The 21,047-nt window shown below is 26.7% G+C and overlaps 2 protein-coding genes across 2 annotated transcripts in view; one reads left to right on the forward strand and one right to left on the reverse strand.

Moving 5' to 3' along the window:
• The first annotated feature begins 603 nt into the window (after positions 1 to 603).
• Positions 604 to 1,287, forward strand: LOC111677280 (C-type lectin 37Da-like). The gene is made up of 2 exons (XM_023438376.2): positions 604 to 889; positions 955 to 1,287. Exons 1-2 carry the CDS (start codon positions 646 to 648, stop codon positions 1,227 to 1,229), a joined length of 519 nt encoding a protein of 172 aa, XP_023294144.2. The 5' UTR covers positions 604 to 645; the 3' UTR covers positions 1,230 to 1,287.
• A 3,182-nt stretch (positions 1,288 to 4,469) lies between these two features.
• The window catches only part of LOC111677255 (patched domain-containing protein 3), a 33,482-nt gene continuing 16,904 nt past the window's right edge, over positions 4,470 to 21,047 (reverse strand). Inside the window, exons 2-9 of the mRNA XM_023438349.2 lie at positions 13,922 to 14,052; positions 13,704 to 13,849; positions 10,636 to 10,850; positions 10,382 to 10,563; positions 9,958 to 10,301; positions 7,531 to 7,869; positions 7,160 to 7,473; positions 4,470 to 7,097 (exon numbers count right to left, since the gene is read on the reverse strand). Of these exons, the coding sequence (XP_023294117.2) occupies positions 5,190 to 7,097; positions 7,160 to 7,473; positions 7,531 to 7,869; positions 9,958 to 10,301; positions 10,382 to 10,563; positions 10,636 to 10,850; positions 13,704 to 13,849; positions 13,922 to 14,052 (3,579 nt within the window). The 3' untranslated portion in view covers positions 4,470 to 5,189. The remainder of the gene's footprint in view (positions 7,098 to 7,159; positions 7,474 to 7,530; positions 7,870 to 9,957; positions 10,302 to 10,381; positions 10,564 to 10,635; positions 10,851 to 13,703; positions 13,850 to 13,921; positions 14,053 to 21,047) is intronic.

Raw genomic sequence — 21,047 nt, forward strand, 5'->3', positions numbered from 1 at the left:
AGTTCTAGTTCAGTTCTAGTTCAGTTCTAGTTCAGTTCTAGTTCAGTTCTAGTTCAGTTCTAGTTCAGTTCTAGTTCAGTTCTAGTTCAATTCTAGTTCACTTCTAGTCCTACTTCAGTTCTACTAGTAGTTCTAGTTCAGTTTGAGGATAATTCTAGTTCAGTTCTAGTATAGTTTTAGTTCAGTTCTAATCCAGTTCTAGTATAGTTCCACTTTAGTTCTTTTACAATTCTACTTCAGTTCTTTTCCAGTTCTTGTTATGTTTTAGTAAACTCACAGTTTCTAGTGTATATTACATATACCCACAATTTCTACAAATCTTCTTTAGGCCTTTACCCAGTGTAACACATAATAATAAAATTATAATTTAAATAGTTATAAATTAAATAACTATAATACATTTATGACCGAAATCCTCTTTATCTTAAAATATTTACCAGATTATTAATTATTTTTTAACTACTTGCTAATGATGATGATTATTTCAAAAATATAAAAACATTTATCAATGTCATTGAAATATTACTTCATAGCCAATGAGAAAAAGCGTATAAAAACTTTTATAAATTGTAGATAAACTTTAGAATTTACAATAATTCAAAGAGTTAAGCTTAAAAATCATTGAATAAAAAAAAATAAACAGAAATGAATTCGTTGCTTAAAGTTGTAAGTTTAACTTTAAGTGTGATCGTTTTTAATGTCCTTCTAAATGTTGAAGCACAAAGTGGCACCAGTGTTATTTTGGGTAATAAACATTATTATATTGAAACTACGGAACAAGTAGGCTTTTATGAGGCATCCAATAATTGTGCTAAATTAAGCATGACACTGGTATCGATTGAAAATAAAACCGAATATGATAAACTTAAAAATTTTCTACAAATTAATGGTAAGTTTATGATAAAAAGTACAATTTCTTATAAGAATAGCTATGTTTATATATATTTTCTATAGAATTGAGTAATGACTATTGGTTGGGTGGTAACAGCTATGGATCTTCGAACTCATCAGTCGTATACAGCTGGTTAGGAACTGGAAAACGAATAGGTTTTTGGCCAGGAGAGGCTCTTAACGATGCTGACAAATGTGTTTTTATAGATTCAAGTTTTACATATACCGAAGCATCTGCTTGCACAGACGATAAATATTATATTTGCGATAAACCTATTGAACCTGCTTGTGGTAAATATGGTCAATGTCGTTACAGTTTCAGTTCGTATGGCTCGTAAAATGTTTCAAAGATTTTTAATTAATAAACTAATAAAACAGCATTAAAAATAATCAAAAGCGTGTGGGTTTTTTTTTCTTATAGTTTCAAAAAAAAAACTTTTTAAAGTTTATTTAGAAAAAAAAAAACATAAAATTTTCATTCGTTGTTTTAGGCTAAAAGGAAAGACATTAAAATAAAATTAAAAAAATATATATATTAAAACTTAAAACAATACTACTTATAATACATAATTAATCAAAAAAAAAACACATGTACAAATTGTTAAATATATAAAACAAAAATAGTTTAAACCATAAAACTTTTTAATATTTATAAAAATTTATTTTTTGTTTTATTTTTTTTCTTTTTCATTTCTTTTAAATAATTATAAAAATAGTGACTGATTTTTTTTGTTTAAATTTATTTAAAAAAAATTTTACTAAATTAAATGATTTGTTTACATTTTTTTTGTAATAATGCTTAAATATTTATCAAATGTATAATGGTATAATGTATGAGTATTTTATTTATTTTTTTTTATATATTTTCTTTTTTTTAACTATAATTTCTTTTAAGAATTTATTAAAATTACTAAAACAAAACCCATCACATAATATTGTCTTAAGACAACATTATAGATTTGCAAATTTTTTTTTTTTTTGAATTTTAGTTTTTCTCTTAAATTTGTGTTATATTTTCTGCGAAAAAATTATTAAAAAATTAAAATTATAACAATTTATAATTTAATTTAATTTAATACATATACATAAATAAAATTTTTGCGCCAAAACAAAAAAAAAAATGTACATTAAGGCTTTATATTGTGTTAAAATTGTGCTAAAATATAGTATAATTCATTACATTAGAATTATAATGGGTTTTATTACATTATAATGAGATTATAAAGTTTTATAAAACATTATATACTCATTATAATGCATTATAACACATTGTAATACTAGTATAATGTATTTTAACACATTATAATCCCATTATGATGCAGTATAATACATTATAATCTAATTATAATGAGTTATAAAACATTATACTCTCATTATAATGTAGTAGAATGCATTATAATTCTATTATAATGGATTACTAAACATTATATTCTCATTATAAAGTAGAAAAAGATATAATAATCTCATTATAATGTATTATAACGCATTATAATCCCATTATAATGAATTATAAAATATTATAATTCTATTATAATGCATTACATCGCATTAAAATCCAAGTAGAATGGTTTATAATACATTATAATCCCATTATAAAGCATTATAACACATTATAATCCAATTATAATGAATTTTAAAACATTATAAACCTATTATAATGCATTATAACACATTATAATCCAATTATAATGTATTATAAAACATTATAATTCTATTATAATGCATTACAACACATTATAATCCAATTATAATGTATTATAACACATTATAATCGAAGTATAATGTCTTATAATACATTATAATCCCATTATAATGCATTATTACACATTATAATCCAATTATAATTAATTACAAAACATTATAATCCCGTTATAATGCATTACAAGACATTATAATCCCATTATAATGTATTATAACACATTATAATACCATTATAATGCATTACAAGACATTATAATCCCATTATAATGTATTATAACACATTATAATCCTATTATAATGCATTATAACACATTATAATCGATGTATAATGTTTTGTAATACATTATGATCCCATTATTATGTATTTTGATACATTATAATCCCATTATAATACATTACAACACATTATAATCCAATTATAATGAATTATAAAACATTATAATCCTATTATAATGCATTATAACACATTATAATCCTATTATAATGAATTATAAAACATTACAATTCTATTATAATGCATTACAACACATTCTAATCCTATTATAATGTATAATAACACATTATAATCGAAGTATAATGTATTATAACACATTATAATCGCAATATAATTTCTTATAATACATTATAATCCCATTATAATGCATTATTACACATTATAATCCCGTTATAATGCATTACAAGACATTATAATCCCATTATAATGTATTATAACATATTATAATCCCATTATAATGCATTATAACGCATTATAATCGATGTATAATGTTTTGTTATACATTATGATCCCATTATTATGTATTATGATACATTATAGTCCCATTATAATGCATTACAACACATTATAATCCAATTATAATGAATTATAAAACATTATAATCCTATTATAATGCATTATAACACATTATAATCCTATTATAATGAATTATAAAACATTACAATTCTATTATAATGCATTACAACACATTATAATCCTATTATAATGTATTATAACACATTATAATCGAAGTATAATGTTTTATAATACATTATAATCCCATTATAATGCATTATTACACATTATAATCCAATTATAATTAATTACAAAACAATATAATCCCGTTATAATGCATTACAAGACATTATAATCCCATTATAATGTATTATAACATATTATAATCCCATTATAATGCATTATAACACATTATAATCGATGTATAATGTTTTGTTATACATTATGATCCCATTATTATGTATTTTGATACATTATAATCCCATTATAATGCATTACAGAACATTATAAACCAATTATAATGAATTATAAAACATTATAATCCTATTATAATGCATTATAACACATTATAATCCTATTATAATTGATTATAAAACATTACAATTCTATTATAATGCATTACAACACATTATAATCCTATTATAATGTATTATAACACAATATAATTTAAGAATAATGTTTTATAATACATTATAATCCCATTATAATGCATTATAACACATTATAACCGAAGTATAATGCATTATAACACATTATAATCCCATTATAATGAATTATAAAACATTATAATCCTATTATAATGCATTACAACACATTATGATCCCATTATAATGTATTATAAAACATTATAATGCATTATAACATATTATATTCAAAGTATAATGTCTTAGAATACATTATAATATCATTAGAATGCATTATAACACATAACAATCCACTTATAATGAATTATAAAACATTATATTCCCGTTATAATGCATTATAGCACATTATAATTTAAGTATAATGTCGTATAATACATTATAATCCCATTATAATGCATAATAATATGTTATAATCCCATTATAATGTATTATAACACATTATAATCCAAATATAATATATTATAATACATTAAAATCCCATTATAATGTATTATAACACATTATAATCCAAGCATAATGTCTCATAATACATTCTAATTCTATTATAATGGATTATAACACATTATAATCCCATTATAATGAATTATGAAACATTATAATCCAATTATAATGAATTATAAAACATTATAATCCCTTTATAATGCATTATAATATATTATACTCTCATTACAATGCGGTGAAACACATTATAATCCCATTATAATGCATTATAACACATTATATTCTCATTATAATGTATTATAACACATTATAATCCCATTATTATATAGTTAAATACATTATAATAAGGTTATAATAAAATTTTTAAACAAAATATTCCCTTTTAAATTCATTGCCTTAACTTTTAAGCCCTTAAGGATGTATATTATACATTTTGTTTTAAACAAATTCCTAACAAATTTGTTTTCTACTCTCTTGTCCTAAAGCGTTTTTTTGTCCTATATTTTATATTATTTTTATAAAATAATTAACCTGCATTTTGTGTCATGACATTTGTTTTAACTATAATTTAAATTACACACTTAAATAATTAAAAATTAAAAAAAAAAATAATAATAATAAAATAAAAATTTCATAACCCTAGTCCTGGTCACATAGAACATAAATATATATATATACTATATAGTCTGTATTAGTTTAAAATAAATTTTAAATAATTATTCGCTCTTTTACGCCCACCTTCGCTAGTGATGATAGTAGGGACCACCAAACTGATAAGTGGGAGGATGTTTTTGGGCAGGATTATATAGGTTATGATGTGAAGACGATCGTCTGGGTGGCTGTGGACGATAGCCGTAGGACGTGGGATAGTCACCATCTTCATGCTGTAGTGTAGAGGTGGCATTATGTGCACGCGTTGAGGGTGAATGACGACGCATATAACGTTCTTCAATATTAGACGCGGGCCAACGTTGAAAATGTCTAGTTGAATCTTCGGATGAACGTCTACGTTGATAACGTTTACCACCCGAGGAGTTGGCAAGTGCTGCTGCTGCTGCTGCTGTGCCAGTATTATGATGTTGATGATAGCTACTCTCATCACCACTAGCGCTATTATTATGGGGCGACTGTTGTTGTTGCAGTGCTGTACGATATTTACGGCGTGAACGTTCATCTAACGAAGAAGTGGGCGTAACACGTTGTTCGATTTCATCGACAAACTCACTCTGACGTCTTTGTAAATCGGCACCATAGTTATCGTAGGCAAAACGTTCTCCTCCTCTTTGTGAGGAGAGTTTACGTTCTTGATGTTCCTCAAGACGTGAACGCCATTCATGTGCTGATACCTTTTGATTGTATAAAGCGGGATGAGGTTGGAATTGTGAGGGTGAGTTATTGGCAAAGAGATCATTATAGGACGATTTACGCCAGCCTTCTTCATAGCGTCTCTGTGTAGTCTCATCCTCTAGAGCTTGACGTCTTTGTGAACGTGAGGAGCTGCTTTCGGAAGAATCCTCTCCGGAAGTGCCTATGCCTAGATCTTTTTCATCACCATATGCCTTATAGGGTGCTCCCAGGAAGCCCTTGTTGCCGAAACCATTCACACCGCCCATGGCCGATGATGTGTAGGGCATATAGAAGGCATTGATAAAGTTTTTATCCATTTTGGCAACCTTCAATTTAGCATCTAAATCATCAATTTCTTCTTCACCACCAGTATCGCGTCCAGTCCAAGTTTGCCAAGAGCCTGGGCCGAAAAGCGAAAGCAAAACTGGCAACAAAAACAGTCCATGCATAGCACCAAAGAATATCACCAAGAACACCATTTTAAAGAACACCAAGAATATATAACTTTGAGCCAAAAGTAAAGCCACTATACCCAATATGGTGGAACTGGAACCTTGTAATATGGGCAAGCCTAAGGAATGGAAAGACTCACGTACTCTGGCTTTGGGACTCTTTTTCTTCGAAGACATATAAGTGTAGCAAATGTGAGCGGTAAAGTCCACCGAGAAACCTATACACATGATCAAATTAATCATGGAAATCGAATCCAAATTAACATCCCACAAAGCCATATAACCAGCCACGCCCAGTTCAATGGAAATAACGGAAAAGGCCACCCATAGCGAACACAAGAAATTGGGTATAAACACAAAGGATATAATCATCATAATAACAGCACCAATCACCATGGCCTGCAGCGATGTCGGGCGCACCAGTTCAAATTGATCGAAGAACACAAAGTAAGGATGGAAAATGGTGGCATTTAAAGGAGAGTCCTTGCAGATTTGTCTCAAATCTCTAACCATTTCCTTTTCATGATTAGTATCGGTAATATTGACCGCTTGTATCAACAATCTGGAGGCTATAATGCGAGTTTCATTTTCATTAAACTTAACATCCAAAGAGAAAGGATTTCCCGGGAATAACCAATGTTCCTTGACGGCCTCTATGAAATCCTGTTCTGTGTCCAAGGTCAGATTCAAATATTCATTATTACGATCGACAAAAGAGACAAACGAACGCAACCATGACTCTGTATACAGAGATGAGGTAACATACGAAGTATTTTCCAAATTGCGAGTCAATTCCTCAATTTGATCCTGAACCATAGGATCGGAATAGTTCAAATCACCGGTAATAATAACCTAAAATGGGACAAACAATTAGATTTCTCTTAAAACTTATAATTTCTACTCAGCAGACGCACCTGCATTCTATAGGGAAATTCACGATAATAATCATCTTCACGATCAAAGAACTCCACCGAATACGAATCAGATCTGGACAATTTTCTACGCTCTAAACCCTCTTTGATCTGGGTAATGCCATAACAAGCACCTGCCAGATAGGCACCAAAGATTAAAATTATCAAAAATTTACACCATTTATTATTGATAACAGCGGCCATTTTGTTGCGGAAAAATCTCATCAAAATATGATCCTTATTATCTAAGGGATTGTCAGGATCCTCACGATTAATACCACCCGACATGATGGAACGATAGAAAATATTACGTTTTTCTGTAATGAAAAGATGGTTTTTCAAAATTTAGAAAAACAAATCCTTCGTTTACTTACCCTTTATAGCCACCGATAAAGATTGCACCCTACAGCCGAATAAAGCATGACGATTTTGATGTTCCCTATAACCCGATATTGCCATACAGGCAGCAAAGAAGGTTATATGCCATAGAAAAGTGAAACCTACAGCAAAAACTGAATATTTACAAAAAATCTGTACCGATCTGAAGGGACTAATGACACCAATCCAAAAGGATATCAAATCGGTTAAGGAGGTTATGGTTATAGAGACAGCAGCCTCAGACATTGTATGACCCATACGTTCGGCCACCGATTGCTTAAGAGATGTACGACGCCAAGCAGCCAACATGACAAAGGTATCATCAATGCCAATACCTGAAAGATTGAAAAGAAAAATCCAATCAGAGATATAGTTAAAGGGATTTTGGAGAATAAAAGTACTTTTTTAGGTACTTTTCTGTTGTAGAAAAAAAATAATGTCGATTTTTTTTTAATTTTAATCAAAATTGAGAAAATTTTTAAGATTATAAGTTTTGGGGCCAAATTGGCGAAAATTAAAAAAAGGTACTTTTTTTTAGTACTTTTTTATCTTTTTTTGCAAAATAACTAAATTTTTTTTGTTTAAATTAACATAAGTTATAAAAGTACTTTTTTGCACTTTTTTGTTTCTATGAAAAATAATTTTGCTAGAAAAATTCAGAAATTCAAGAAATTATTAGAATTGCAAAGTTTTAAGACAAAATAGTAATAAATTAAAAAAAGTACTTTTTTGATACTTTTTTTGTTTTTATGAAAAATTACTGAAAACCCCAATTTTAGTTTTTATCATATTTTCTACATAAATAAGTAGTAAAATACTATTTATTCTAAAATTTTTGCTCTAAAAACCCATTTTAAACAAAAAGTACTTTTTTGGTACTTTTTGAAAAAATTATTTAAAATTTAAAATTTTTAGATTTAATCAAATATTCTGCATAAATATGTAGTAAAATACTATTTATTGCAAAAAGTACTTTTTGAAAAAAGTATTAAAAATGAGAAATTTTTAGTTTTTATCACCTTTTCTACATAAATAAGTAGTAAAGTACTATTTATTTCAAGATTTTTGCTTCAAAACTCATTTTTTAAAAAAAAGTACTTTTTTAGTACTTTTTTGAAAAATTATTTTAAATGGGAAAATTTTAGTTTTTATCACCTTTTCTACATAAATAAGTAGTAAAATACTATTTATTGCAAAATTTTTTATTCAATAACCCATTTTAATCAAAAGAGTACTTTTTTAGTACTTTTTGAAAAAAGTATTAAAAATGAGAAATTTTTAGTTTTTATCACCTTTTCTACATAAATAAGTAGTAAAGTACTATTTATTTCAAGATTTTTGCTCTAAAACTCATTTTTTAAAAAAAAGTACTTTTTTAGTACTTTTTTGAAAAATTATTTTAAATGGGAAAATTTTAGTTTTTATCACCTTTTCCACCTGAGTAAGTAGTAAAATACTTTTTATTTTAAAAATTTTTGGCCGAAAATCCATTTAAAATAAAAAGTACTTTTTTAGTACTTTTTGAAAAAAATGTATTTTTAAAGAGGAAAATTTTAGTTTTTATCACCTTTTCTACATAAATAAGTAGTAAAATACTATTTATTGCAAAATTTTTTATTCAATAACCCATTTTAAACAAAAAAAGTACTTTTTTAGTACTTTTTGAAAAAAATGTATTTTTAAAAGGAAAATTTTAGTTTTTTTTATCGCATTTTCTACATAAATAAGTAATAAAATACTATTTATTACAAACATTTTGCTCTAAAACCCATTTTAAACAAAAAGTACTTTTTTGGTACTTTTTGAAAAAATGTATTAAAAATGAGAAAATTTTTAGTTTTTATCACGTTTTCTACCTAAATAAGTAATAAAATACTATTTATTGCAAAATTTTTTATTCAATAACCCATTTTAGTACTTTTTGAAAAAAGTATTTAAAAGAAGAAAATTTTAGTTTTTTATCACTTTTTTTTTCATAAATAAATAGTAAAATATTATTTTTTTAATTTTTTGAACAAAAACCCATTTTTTTAAAAAAAGTACTTTTTTTAGTACTTTTTTTTTAAAAAAAGTAACTAAAATGGGAAAATATTATTTTTTATTTTTATTTTTAACAAAAAAAAAAAATTTTAAGTTTAAATTCTTGACAAAAAAAATTGGCCAAAAACAAATTAAAAAAAAGTACTTTTTTGGTACTTTTTTGAAAAATTAAACTAAAATGGAAAAATAACTACTTTTTAGGAAATTTTTAAGAAATATAAACTAATTTGAAACAAAAATTAAACTAAATATGAAAAAGTACTTTTTTGAAACGAATTTGAAACAAAAATTAGGCTAAATATGAAAAAGTACTTTTTTTGCTACTTTTTGCAAAAAATTGTCAAAAAGGGGGAAAGTTTTTCCAGAAAAAAAAACACACTTACCAATCATTAGAAAAGGCGCCGCCAAATTAATACCTATAAACTCTATGCCCATATACATGGCCAAACCAAAGGCTGCACATGTGGCCATAACAGCTGAAATGTTGCCCATTAAACCTAACCAAGGTTTTGAACGCACCGAATCACCCATCATACAAGTGATGACACTAAATAGAGCCATTAAGATGAAGGTGGAGCTAAAGTAAGGCACCACTGTTTGTGTATTTTTCTCTAGCTCATGATCCAAAGTCCGTGAGGCAAAATAGGCAACGGAAATGTGTTTGAAAAAGCCCGTAGTTTCGGCCTGACCAACCACACGTAAAAAGGTTTCTTCCCATTCGGCACCTCTGTGAAAAGGAAAAGGGAGTAAAAAGAGTTAAAAATTGGTTCCTTTTTGGAGAGGGCGGGGCTGAGCGTTAAAACTTACTTAGCATCTTGCCGTTTAGTATCAGCTGTAACAAAATATACCAATTGTATGGCCGGCACACTGACTATATAATTATCTTCGGTTAGTTTAGTGCCACCAAAGAATACGGGAAAAGCATGAGCATCCCAGGTGACCGGATTAAACATTAACGGAAAAGTCAAATTCAATTCACCAGATTCGATCTGTTTTTAATTTGAAAAAAAGAAAAAAAAAGATTAGTATTTTCTATATAAGTTTAAACAATTAAAACTTACATCATCCATTATATAGTCTAGATTTAAAATATCATTTTCAAAACATTCATTTTCCCAGCGGGCACAGGTGTCCTTGTAGGTGAAGGTCTCACCCTCATAGGTAACGGTGGCATTTTGTATGATATTATCCAATTGTCTAAGTTCTTGAAAGATTTCTCTTCGTATCATATTGTCATTGCCATCTTTGGGTATAACAATAACACGACCAAAGCGTCCTAAAGAGAGAACAAAGTAAGAGAACAAAGAGATGTTATTAAAGTTAACCCAGCAAACATTTTGGTTTAACAAAGAACTAAACTTCTAGAATTTTATGAAATTTTATTTTAAATTTTTTATTTATCGTTTGTTTTTTTTTAATTTCATTTTTTCTGCCTCTCAAGCAATTGCTCGCTGGGTTATTTAAAGAGTTTATTGTTTAATAGACTATGCTGCTACGTGATCATAAATTTAATGTTTACCTTATTTGTTGTTATATTATTTTGTTATTGTTTTTTTTTTTCTTCTTTTTTATTTAAACAAATTTATGGCGTTTTATTAATTTAATTGAAAAAATCTAATGGTTTGCTTGCAAAATGTGTGTTTACTCATTAACAGCAACAACAACAACAACAGCAACAAACATGGTGGCATTGCTTTCCGAAAACACCTACAGCTCTAAGCCCTTTTAGCCAAATAAATTGGCATACTTTTAAACAACAGTTATATTAACATAATTTTTGTCAATTGGGGAAAAAAACAAAATTAACAAATCGATTATTTCATCAAGAAAAAATTTTCAAAATTAAGTTCGAAAATTTTCGAACATGAAAAAAGTTGTTACAAAACACTTAAAATTCATTCATTTAATGTTAGATGAAGATTTTATGAACGAAAACTTAAAAATTCACATTTTAAAACAATTTCGAAAATTCGAAATTAAGTTCGAAAATTTTCGAACATAGCAAAAACTTGTTACAAAACACTTAAAATTCATTCATTTAATGTAAGATCAAGATTTTATGAACGAAAACTTAAAAATTCACATTTTAAAACAATTTCGAAAATTCGAAATTAATTTCGAAAATTTTCGAACATAGCAAAAACTTGTTACAAAACACTTAAAATTCATTCATTTAATGTTAGATCAAGATTTTATGAACGAAAACTTAAAAATTCACATTTTAAAACAATTTCGAAAATTCGAAATTAAGTTCGAAAATTTTCGAACATAGAAAAACTTGTTACAAAACATTTAAAATTCATTCATTTAATGTTAGATCAAGATTTTATGAACGAAAACTTAAAAATTCACATTTTAAAACAATTTCGAAAATTCGAAATTAAGTTCGAAAATTTTAGAACATAGCAAAAACTTGTTACAAAACACTTAAAAATCATTCATTTAATGTTTAATTTTGATTTTAAGAACAAAAACTTAAAAATACACATTTTAAAGCAATTTCGAAAATTCGAAATTAAGTTCGAAAGTTTTCGAATTTGCAAGAAATGGATAAAAAACTTAAAATTAAGTTCAGATAATTTTCTTTTATGATTAAAATCCTTAAAATTCAATTTTAATAATAAATTTCGAATTTTCGAACTAAAGTTCGAATTTTTCGAACATTGCAAAAACCCTGGAATTTTGTGTAAAAACTTTTAAAAATATATAATTTACATGATTTGTTGTTTTAGTAACAAAAATTTTGCATTTTTTGGACAATTTCGAATTTTCAAATTTAAGTTTGAATTTTTCGAACATGGCGAAAATTTTGGAAATTTGTCCGAAAACCGTTAAAAATGTAAAATGAAGTTGATTTTTAGTAATTTTAGGCACATTTGAGCATTTTTGGACAATTTCGAATTTTCGAACTTAAGTTCGAATTTTTCGAACATTGCAAAAATTGTGAAAATTTGACTTAAAATCCTTAGAAATTTAAAATGAAGTTGATTTTTAGTATTATTAGACACATTTGAGCATTTTTTGGACAATTTCGAATTTTCGAACTTAAGTTCGAATTTTTCGTAGATTGCAAAAATTGTGGAAATTTGTCTTAAAATCCTTAAAAAAGCAAAATTAAGTTGATTTCTAGTAAATTTAGGCCTTTTTGGGTAAATTCGAAGTTTCGAACTTAATTTCGAATTTTTTGAACATTGCAAAAATTGTGGAAAATTGTCTTAAAATCCTTAAAAATGCAAAATGAAGTTGATTTCTAGTAAATTTAGGACTTTTTGAGGTGATTTTAAACTTTCGAACATTAAACAAATCATGAGAAAATGTTGCAATTTCATTAGAATTATTTGTTTTTTTCTAGATTTTTTTTGTTTTAACAAAATTTATGAATCATTTTGTGTTTATGAAAATTTAGTTTAATTTGATTGCTTTAAAACGTGATTTTTTAGTTAAAGTAAACAAAAACAACAACAACAAACAACTAGGGTGTGGGAATTGCAAATAAAAAGTGAAGAATTTTTTAAAATATTTTCTTAGAATTTTAAAAAGAAAAATCAAGCCACAAAAAAAAAACACAAGAAAGAAAAGGCCTTTTTTTATAAAGTTAAGTTTAGTTGTTTGTACAACGTTTGCTGTATAAATTATTTTAAATTGGTTCATCATCCTCACTGCTTTCTTGTTTTCCACTTGTGGATTAATTTCCATATGAATTAAATGACGTACAATAATACATTTATACTACACTTTAATGGATTCCAGACAATTCTATAAAACGATTTTGGTTTTTTCTTTATAAAACTAGTCGGTTATAAATGAAAACTTAAACTATTGCAATGATCATTCACAGCAATAACAAACAACATGCTAAAGATTTCAGTTTTTATTTTTTTGGATTTACAAAATTTAAATTGAATTAAAGCGCGCTCGCTCTTATTTACAAAATAAATAAATAAATATGAAAAGAAAAAAATGGCGTAGCAAAAGAAGCAGCAGAAAACTAGTAATTGAAATTGGCATTAAAAAAGAAATTTAAATAAACACCCTCATTCATCTTATCTTCTTTCCCCTCCTTCTCCTCCTCCTGCTCATCTTTCTTCTTCTCTTTATAATCAATTAAATAGTAGTATTTTGAACTCACCTGGCCTTGTTATGCGACCCACATTAAAACGATGCGTATAATTGACTTTAAAATATTGTTCAACGATAGCTCTTTCAGCCTTACCCTCTCCATTAATGGGTGAAAATAGATATTCTGGATCAATTTGATATTTTAATTGTTGATAGCTGTAACACAAAAAAAAAAACAAATTTAACACAAAACTCTTTAAGAAATTTCTTTTATTCTTTAGCACTTACCCCGTTATACATAATAATGTTAATAGTATTGGCACAATAATAAAATAACCCGGATGTTTGGCTATAAAAACGCCCAAATGAAAAAAAGTTTTATTTAACGTTTTATCCACACACGATATGCCACAAGTCATCTGTAAACAAATAAAGAAAAATTAAAAAAATTTTACAAAATATTCTTTCAACAACTTAATAAATTTTCCAAAATTCTTTAAACAACTTTCTTTAGAAAGCTTGAAATCTTCTTAAAACATTCAGCAAATTTTATTAAAATCCCTTTAGTACTTTTCAAGTTATTTTAATTTTAATATTTTTTACCCCCCTGGCGTATGATTAATATTAATTAAGACCTATAAACACAAAATTCATTATAACTTTTTTGAAACTTTAACAAATTGAAATTTTTAAAAGCCATCTAAAAGCCAACATCTTAAGCTATAAACAGTAAAACAAAACTCTACTTTAAACTAAAACAAACTAAAAAAATTTCCTCTTTAAAAAAGAAATTCTTAAAAAAAAATTTTTAAATTTCAAAAATTCCAAAAATTTCCAAATTTCTTACTAAAATTACAAACAAACTAATCTTCTTAACAAATCAATTCCAAATTTTTATTAACTAAAACATTTTCTTAAAAAAAAACAACTAAAAAATTAAATATTCAATACGTTTTGCTCTTAATAACATTAACAACGTCATATCTCTTTAAAATTAAGAAAATAAAACACAAAAAAACTTTTAAAAAACTTATTAAAAAATAATAATCATTATATTAGCCCTGAATGTTTATTATGAAATTTTGTTAATATATTTTGTTTTCATTTAATTTGCTTAAATTTTCAACATCGTTAATAACAAAACAAAAAACAACAAAAAACTACAAAAAAAAATTTCAAAGAAACCATAACAACAATTATTAAAAATGTCGCAAATAGCAACTAAAGTTCATTATCAAAAATTAAACGTTTTTTTTTTTGTTATTATGAAAAAATTAAAAACAAAACTAAATATTAAAAGGGTTACACCGATAAAAACAATACACATCACACTCATATAGAATATAGTTACACTATAGATTTGGAACACAAATCAGTTTTAAGTCAAAACTATAGACTACAGATCAATCTAAAATCTGGACAATAGATCAGTGTATAGTCTGGACTATTGATCAGTCTATAATTCGGACTAAAGAATAGTCTGGTTAGTCTATAGTTTGGACTGTAAATAAGTCTAAAGTCTGGATTATAAATATGTCTAAAGTCTGGACTTTAGATCAGTCTATAGTCTGGACTTTAGATTAGTCTACAGTCTATAGTTAAGTCTAAAGATCAGGCAATAGTCTGGACTATAGATCAGTCTATAGTCAAGACTATAGTTCAGTCTATAGTCAAGACTATAGATTAGTCTATAGTCAAGACTATAGATTAGTCTATAGTCAAGACTATAGATTAGTCTATAGTCAAGACTATAGATTAGTCTATAGTCAAGACTATAGATTAGTCTATAGTCAAGACTATAGATTAGTCTATAGTCAAGACTATAGATTAGTCTATAGTCAAGACTATAGATTATTCTATAGTCAAAACTATAGATTAGTCTATAGTCAAAACTATAGATTAGTCTATAGTCAAGTCTATAGATTAGTTAATAGTCAAGACTATAGATTAGTCTATAGTCAAAACTATAGATTAGTCTATAGTCAAGACTATAGATTAGTCTATAGTCAAGACTATAGATTAGTCTATAGTCAAGACTACAGATTAGTCTATAGTCAAGACTATAGATTAGTCTATAGTCAAGACTATAGATTAGTCTATAGTCAAGACTATAGATTAGACTATAGATTAGTCTATAGTCAAGACTATAGATTAGTCTATAGTCAAGATTAGTTTATAGTCAAGACTATAGATTAGTCTATAGTCAAGTCTATAGATCAGCCTATAGTCAAGATGATAGATCAGCCTATAGTCAAGATTATAGATCAGTCCATAGACAAGACTATAGGTCAGTCTATAGTCAAGACTATAGGTCAGTCTATAGTTAAGACTAAAGATCAGTCTATAGTCAAGACTAAAGATCAGTCTATAGTCAAGACTATAATTCAGACTATAGTCAAGTTTATAGATCAGACTATAGATCAGATTAGATAAGTCAACAGTCAAGACTATAGATTAGTCTATATTCAAAACTACTGATTAGGTATAGTCAAGACTATAGATTAGTCTATAGTCAAGACTATAGATCAGTCTATAGTCAAGACTATATATCAGTCCAGAGTTAACACCATAGATCAGTCTACAGTCAAGACTATAGATTAGTCTATAGCCAAGAGATTAGTCTATAGTCAAGAATATAGATTAGTCTATAGTCAAGAATATAGATTAGTCTATAGTCAAGACTATAGATTAGTCTATAGTCAAGACTATAGATTAGTCTATACTCAAGACTATAGATTAGTCTATAGTCAAGACTATAGATTAGTCTATAGTCAAGACTATAGATTAGTCTATAGTCAAGACTATAGATTAGTCTATAGTCAAGACTATAGATTAGTCTATAGTCAAGACTATAGATTAGTCTATAGTCAAGACTATAGATTAGTCTATAGTCAAGTCTATAGATTAGTTTATAGTCATGACTATAGATTAGTCTATAGTCAAGTTTATAGATCAGTCTATAGTCAAGACTATAGATGAGTCTATAGTCAAGACTATAGATCAGCCTATAGTCAAGATGATAGATCAGCCTATAGTCAAGATTATAGATCAGTCCATAGACAAGACTATAGGTCAGTCTATAGTCAAGACTATAGGTCTGTCTATAGTTAAGACTAAAGATCAGTCTATAGTCAAGACTAAAGATCAGTCTATAGTCAAGACTATAATTCAGACTATAGTCAAGATTATAGATCAGACTATAGATCAGATTAGATTAGTCTACAGTCAAGACTATAGATTAGTCTATATTCAAAACTACAGATTAGTCTATAGTCAAAACTATAGATTAGTCTATAGTCAAGACTATAGATCAGTCTATAGTCAAGACTATATATCAGTCCAGAGTTAACACCATAGATCAGTCTATAGTCAAGACTATATATTAGTCCAGAGTTTACACCATAGATCAGTCCACAGTCAAGACTATAGATTAGTCTATAGTCAAGAGATTAGTCTATAGTCAAGAGATTAGTCTATAGTCAAGAGATTAGTCTATAGTCAAGAGATTAGTCTATAGTCAAGAATATAGATTAGTCTATAGTCAAGACTATAGATTAGTCTATAGTCAAGACTATAGATTAGTCTATAGTCAAGACTATAGATTAGTCTATAGTCAAGACTATAGATTAGTCTATAGTCAAGACTATAGATTAGTCTATAGTCAAGACTATAGATTAGTCTATAGTCAAGACTATAGATTAGTCTATAGTCAAGACTATAGATTAGTCTATAGTCAAGACTATAGATTAGTCTATAGTCAAGACTATAGATTAGTCTATAGTCAAGACTATAGATTAGTCTATAGTCAAGACTATAGATTAGTCTATAGTCAAGACTATATATTAGTCTATAGTCAATACTATAGATTAGTCTATATTCAAGACTATGGATTAGTCTATAGTCAAGACAATAGATTTGTCTATATTCAAGACTATAGATTAGTCTATAGTCAAGACTATAGATTAGTCTATATTCAAGACTATAGATTAGTCTATAGTCTAGACTATAGATTAGTCTATAGTCAAGTCAGATCTATATAAGTCTATAGTCAATACTATAGATTAGTCTTTAGTCAAGACTATAGATCAGTCTACAGTCAAGACTATATATCAGTCTACAGTCAAGACTATAGACCAGTCTACAATCAAGACTTTAGACCAGTCTACAGTCAGGACTATAGACCAGTCTATAGTCAAGGCTATAGATCAGTCTATAGTCAAGACTATAGATCAGTCTATAGTCAAGATTATAGATCAGTATATAGTCAAGACTATAGATCAGTATATAGTCAAGACTATAGATCAGTCTATAGTAAAACTATAGATCAGTCTATAGTCAAACTATAGATCAGTCTATAGTCAAACTATAGATCAGTCTATAGTCAAGACTATAGATCAGTTTATAGTTAAGACTATAGATCAGTTCATAGTCAAACTATAGATCAGTCTTTAATCAAACTGAAGATCAGTCTTTAATCAAACTATAGATCAGTCTGTAGGCATGTCTATAGATCAATGTAAAGTCCAGACTATAGATCAGTCTATAGTAAATACTATTGATAAGTCTTTAATCTTTAGACTTTATTTCGGTCTAAGGTCAATCTTACAGATTAGTCTATAGTCAATCTTCATAGATCAGTTTATAGTCTGTTTTGTTGTTGTCTAGTATATAGTTTAGTCTACGGTGTGTACTTTAGTTTTTAATTATTTAGCTCTATAGTTTGTTTTATAAATTAGTCTAAAGTTTTGTTTTTTAGATTATTTTTAAAATTTCTTTAAGTGTAGGTTTAAAATTTATTTGTAAAAAAAAAGTTAAAGTACAATTTTTAAGTGTTGATAGTTTTGTTTCTATTGTTTTTTTTTAAATATTAATAATAATAGTAGGGCGATGTTAATGAGAAACTAAAAATAACAAAAAACTTTAGCTTTTAAATAAAAAATTTATTAATATTTGAGGTGTATGTGTGTGTGTATAGGTACTTATTTGAAAATAAAGTATGCGTGTATGTTGATAAATTTGAAGTGTAGCCAATTGTGTAAAGTGTATAATTGAGTTTTGGTGTTAGGTTTGTTTGAAATCGTTGATTGTGTTTAATTTTTTTTATGGGACTAGTGCAGTTAAACTTTTGTGTGTGTGAAGGTATTTATTTGGTTAAAAATATTTAATATAATTCATTCATTCATTTATTTGTTTAATCCATTGCTTTACTATTTAACTTTAATAAACAAGTACAAGTACAAAGTAAACTACTCCCATTATTTATGATTTAATAGATGTTTTTTTTAAGTTTTTGAGTTTCGAGTTCAGGGAGATGATAAACAGAAAATAACAACAACAACAACAATTACATACATATATAACATAATAAACATGCCTATTATTTACTAAAAGGGCATTACGTTTTAGTATGTTATTGCACATTTTTATGACCCAATCATGGCAATAAATGAGAAAAATAAATAAAATAAAATGAAATAGAGAAGTGAGTAATAATAGGTGTTAATTTTGATTAGAAATGTTTTAGAAAAATGGAGAGAAAAAATTTTTTATGTTAAAATTTTTTTCGATATAAAAAAAGTCAACAATTTTGGCCCACTGTAGTTTCTTTAAGGGAATTTAATGGACAACTGATTGCTATAACGCAAGCTTAAGTCCTGTTTTATGTTAGTAACAAATTGTGTTTAGAAAGCTTTAGTAGTTTAGCAATTATTTTAATTTAAAGTTTTATTGTATAGGGGGCGTATGATTAATATTAATTAATGACTTTAAATAGAAATTTGCTTATAACTTTGCTTGTGGTAAAGCATTTGAAAAATTTTAAACGGTTTAAGAAAGCTAACATATTAGGCTATAAAAGCTATAGCAAACCTTAGTTTAATATATTAAAAAATAAAGAAAATTTTTCAAATAAAAACAAAATTTTGAAATTTTTTTTATAAAAAAAAAATTTATTAAAAATATTAATTTCTTGAGGAATTTTTTTCTAAAACTCTACTATAATTAAAAACTAAACTTTCTGCATAAAAATTTATTTAAAAAAAATTTACAAGCCTTTTTTTTGTGTTTTGTAACACAACAAGAAAGTGCCAACAACATTGGTTTCAATACATTAATTAATCATACATCATATCAACCAATTATGTGTCATTATACACATGCTATTTCATTAATTTTAAAATATTTCTTAGAAATTTTTCTTTCAACAAAATGATTCACTAAAGTCGTATCATCATAAGTTACAATATACAAATTATTCATAATTTACAAAAAAAACAACAATAATATTAATAATAGTAATAAAAAGAAAAATATTCAAACATATTTTTATATCCAATTTAACTTTCTCAATAAACATAAACAAAAGTTGACAGCACCTCGTAAGGCGTTTTTAAGTGAATAAACTAATTTTGGGTTTATTGTTTCAAAAATAACACCATATTTTAAAAACAAACAATAAAATTTTGTCTAGATTTTAAATGTTTGCATTTTTTTTTAATTTTAATCTCTTAAGTGGGTCATCTTAAAAAAAAAATTCTTAATTTTATTGTTAAAAAGCGAAATTTATTGTTGATTTTTAAAAAAAAAATTCTTAAAAGATTTTTTTTCACTTTTTTTTGTATTTTCTATTAATAGTGAGAAGAAATTCTAGTTCATTGATTCAAATTTGAATAAATTAGAAAGTGAAATAATTCTGTTGTAGAAATTATAGATCAAACTATAAATCAAACTATAATCTGGGCTATTGCTCACGCTGTCCATAATCTGGACTATATATTATTATTCTAAACAATAGATCAATCTACAAGTTGATCCCGATCAACTGGACTATAGATCTTTTCATAGTTTGGACTAGAGATCGTTCTATAGTCTGGACTATAGATCGTTTTATAGTCTGGGCTATAGATCGTTCTATAGTCTAGGCTATAGATCGTTCTATACTCTGGACTATAGATCGTTCTATAGTCTGAACTATAGAACGTTCTATAGTGTGGACTATAGATCGTTCTATAGTCTGGGCTATAGATCGTTCTATAATCTGGACTATAGATCGTTCTATAGTCTGGACTATAGATCGTTCTATAGTCTGGACTATAAATCGTTCTATTGTCTGAAATATAGACCGTTCTATAGTGTGGACTATAGATCGTTCTATAGTCTGGACTATAGATCGTTCTATAGTCTGGACTATAGATCGTTCTATAGTCTGAACTACAGACCGTTCTATAGTGTGGACTATAGAACGTTCTGTAGTCTGATTGATCTATAGTCTGAACTATAGACTATTTTATAGTAAGGACTATATAGTCTGGACTATAGATCGTTATATAGTAAGGACTATAGATCGTTTTATTCAATAGTCTGGACTACAGATCCTTCTATTCTGGACTACAATCGTTCTATAGCCTGGACTATA

This window comes from Lucilia cuprina, chromosome 6 (assembly GCF_022045245.1).
Source record: "Lucilia cuprina isolate Lc7/37 chromosome 6, ASM2204524v1, whole genome shotgun sequence".
Classification (NCBI taxonomy): domain Eukaryota; kingdom Metazoa; phylum Arthropoda; class Insecta; order Diptera; family Calliphoridae; genus Lucilia; species Lucilia cuprina.

Coding starts and splice junctions, on each gene's coding strand:
- LOC111677280 (XM_023438376.2), top strand. CDS start 646: ATGAATTCGTTGCTTAAAGTTGTAAGTTTAACTTTAAGTGTGATCGTT. Junction 890..954: donor AAATTTTCTACAAATTAATG/GTAAGTTTATGA, acceptor TATTTTCTATAG/AATTGAGTAATGACTATTGG.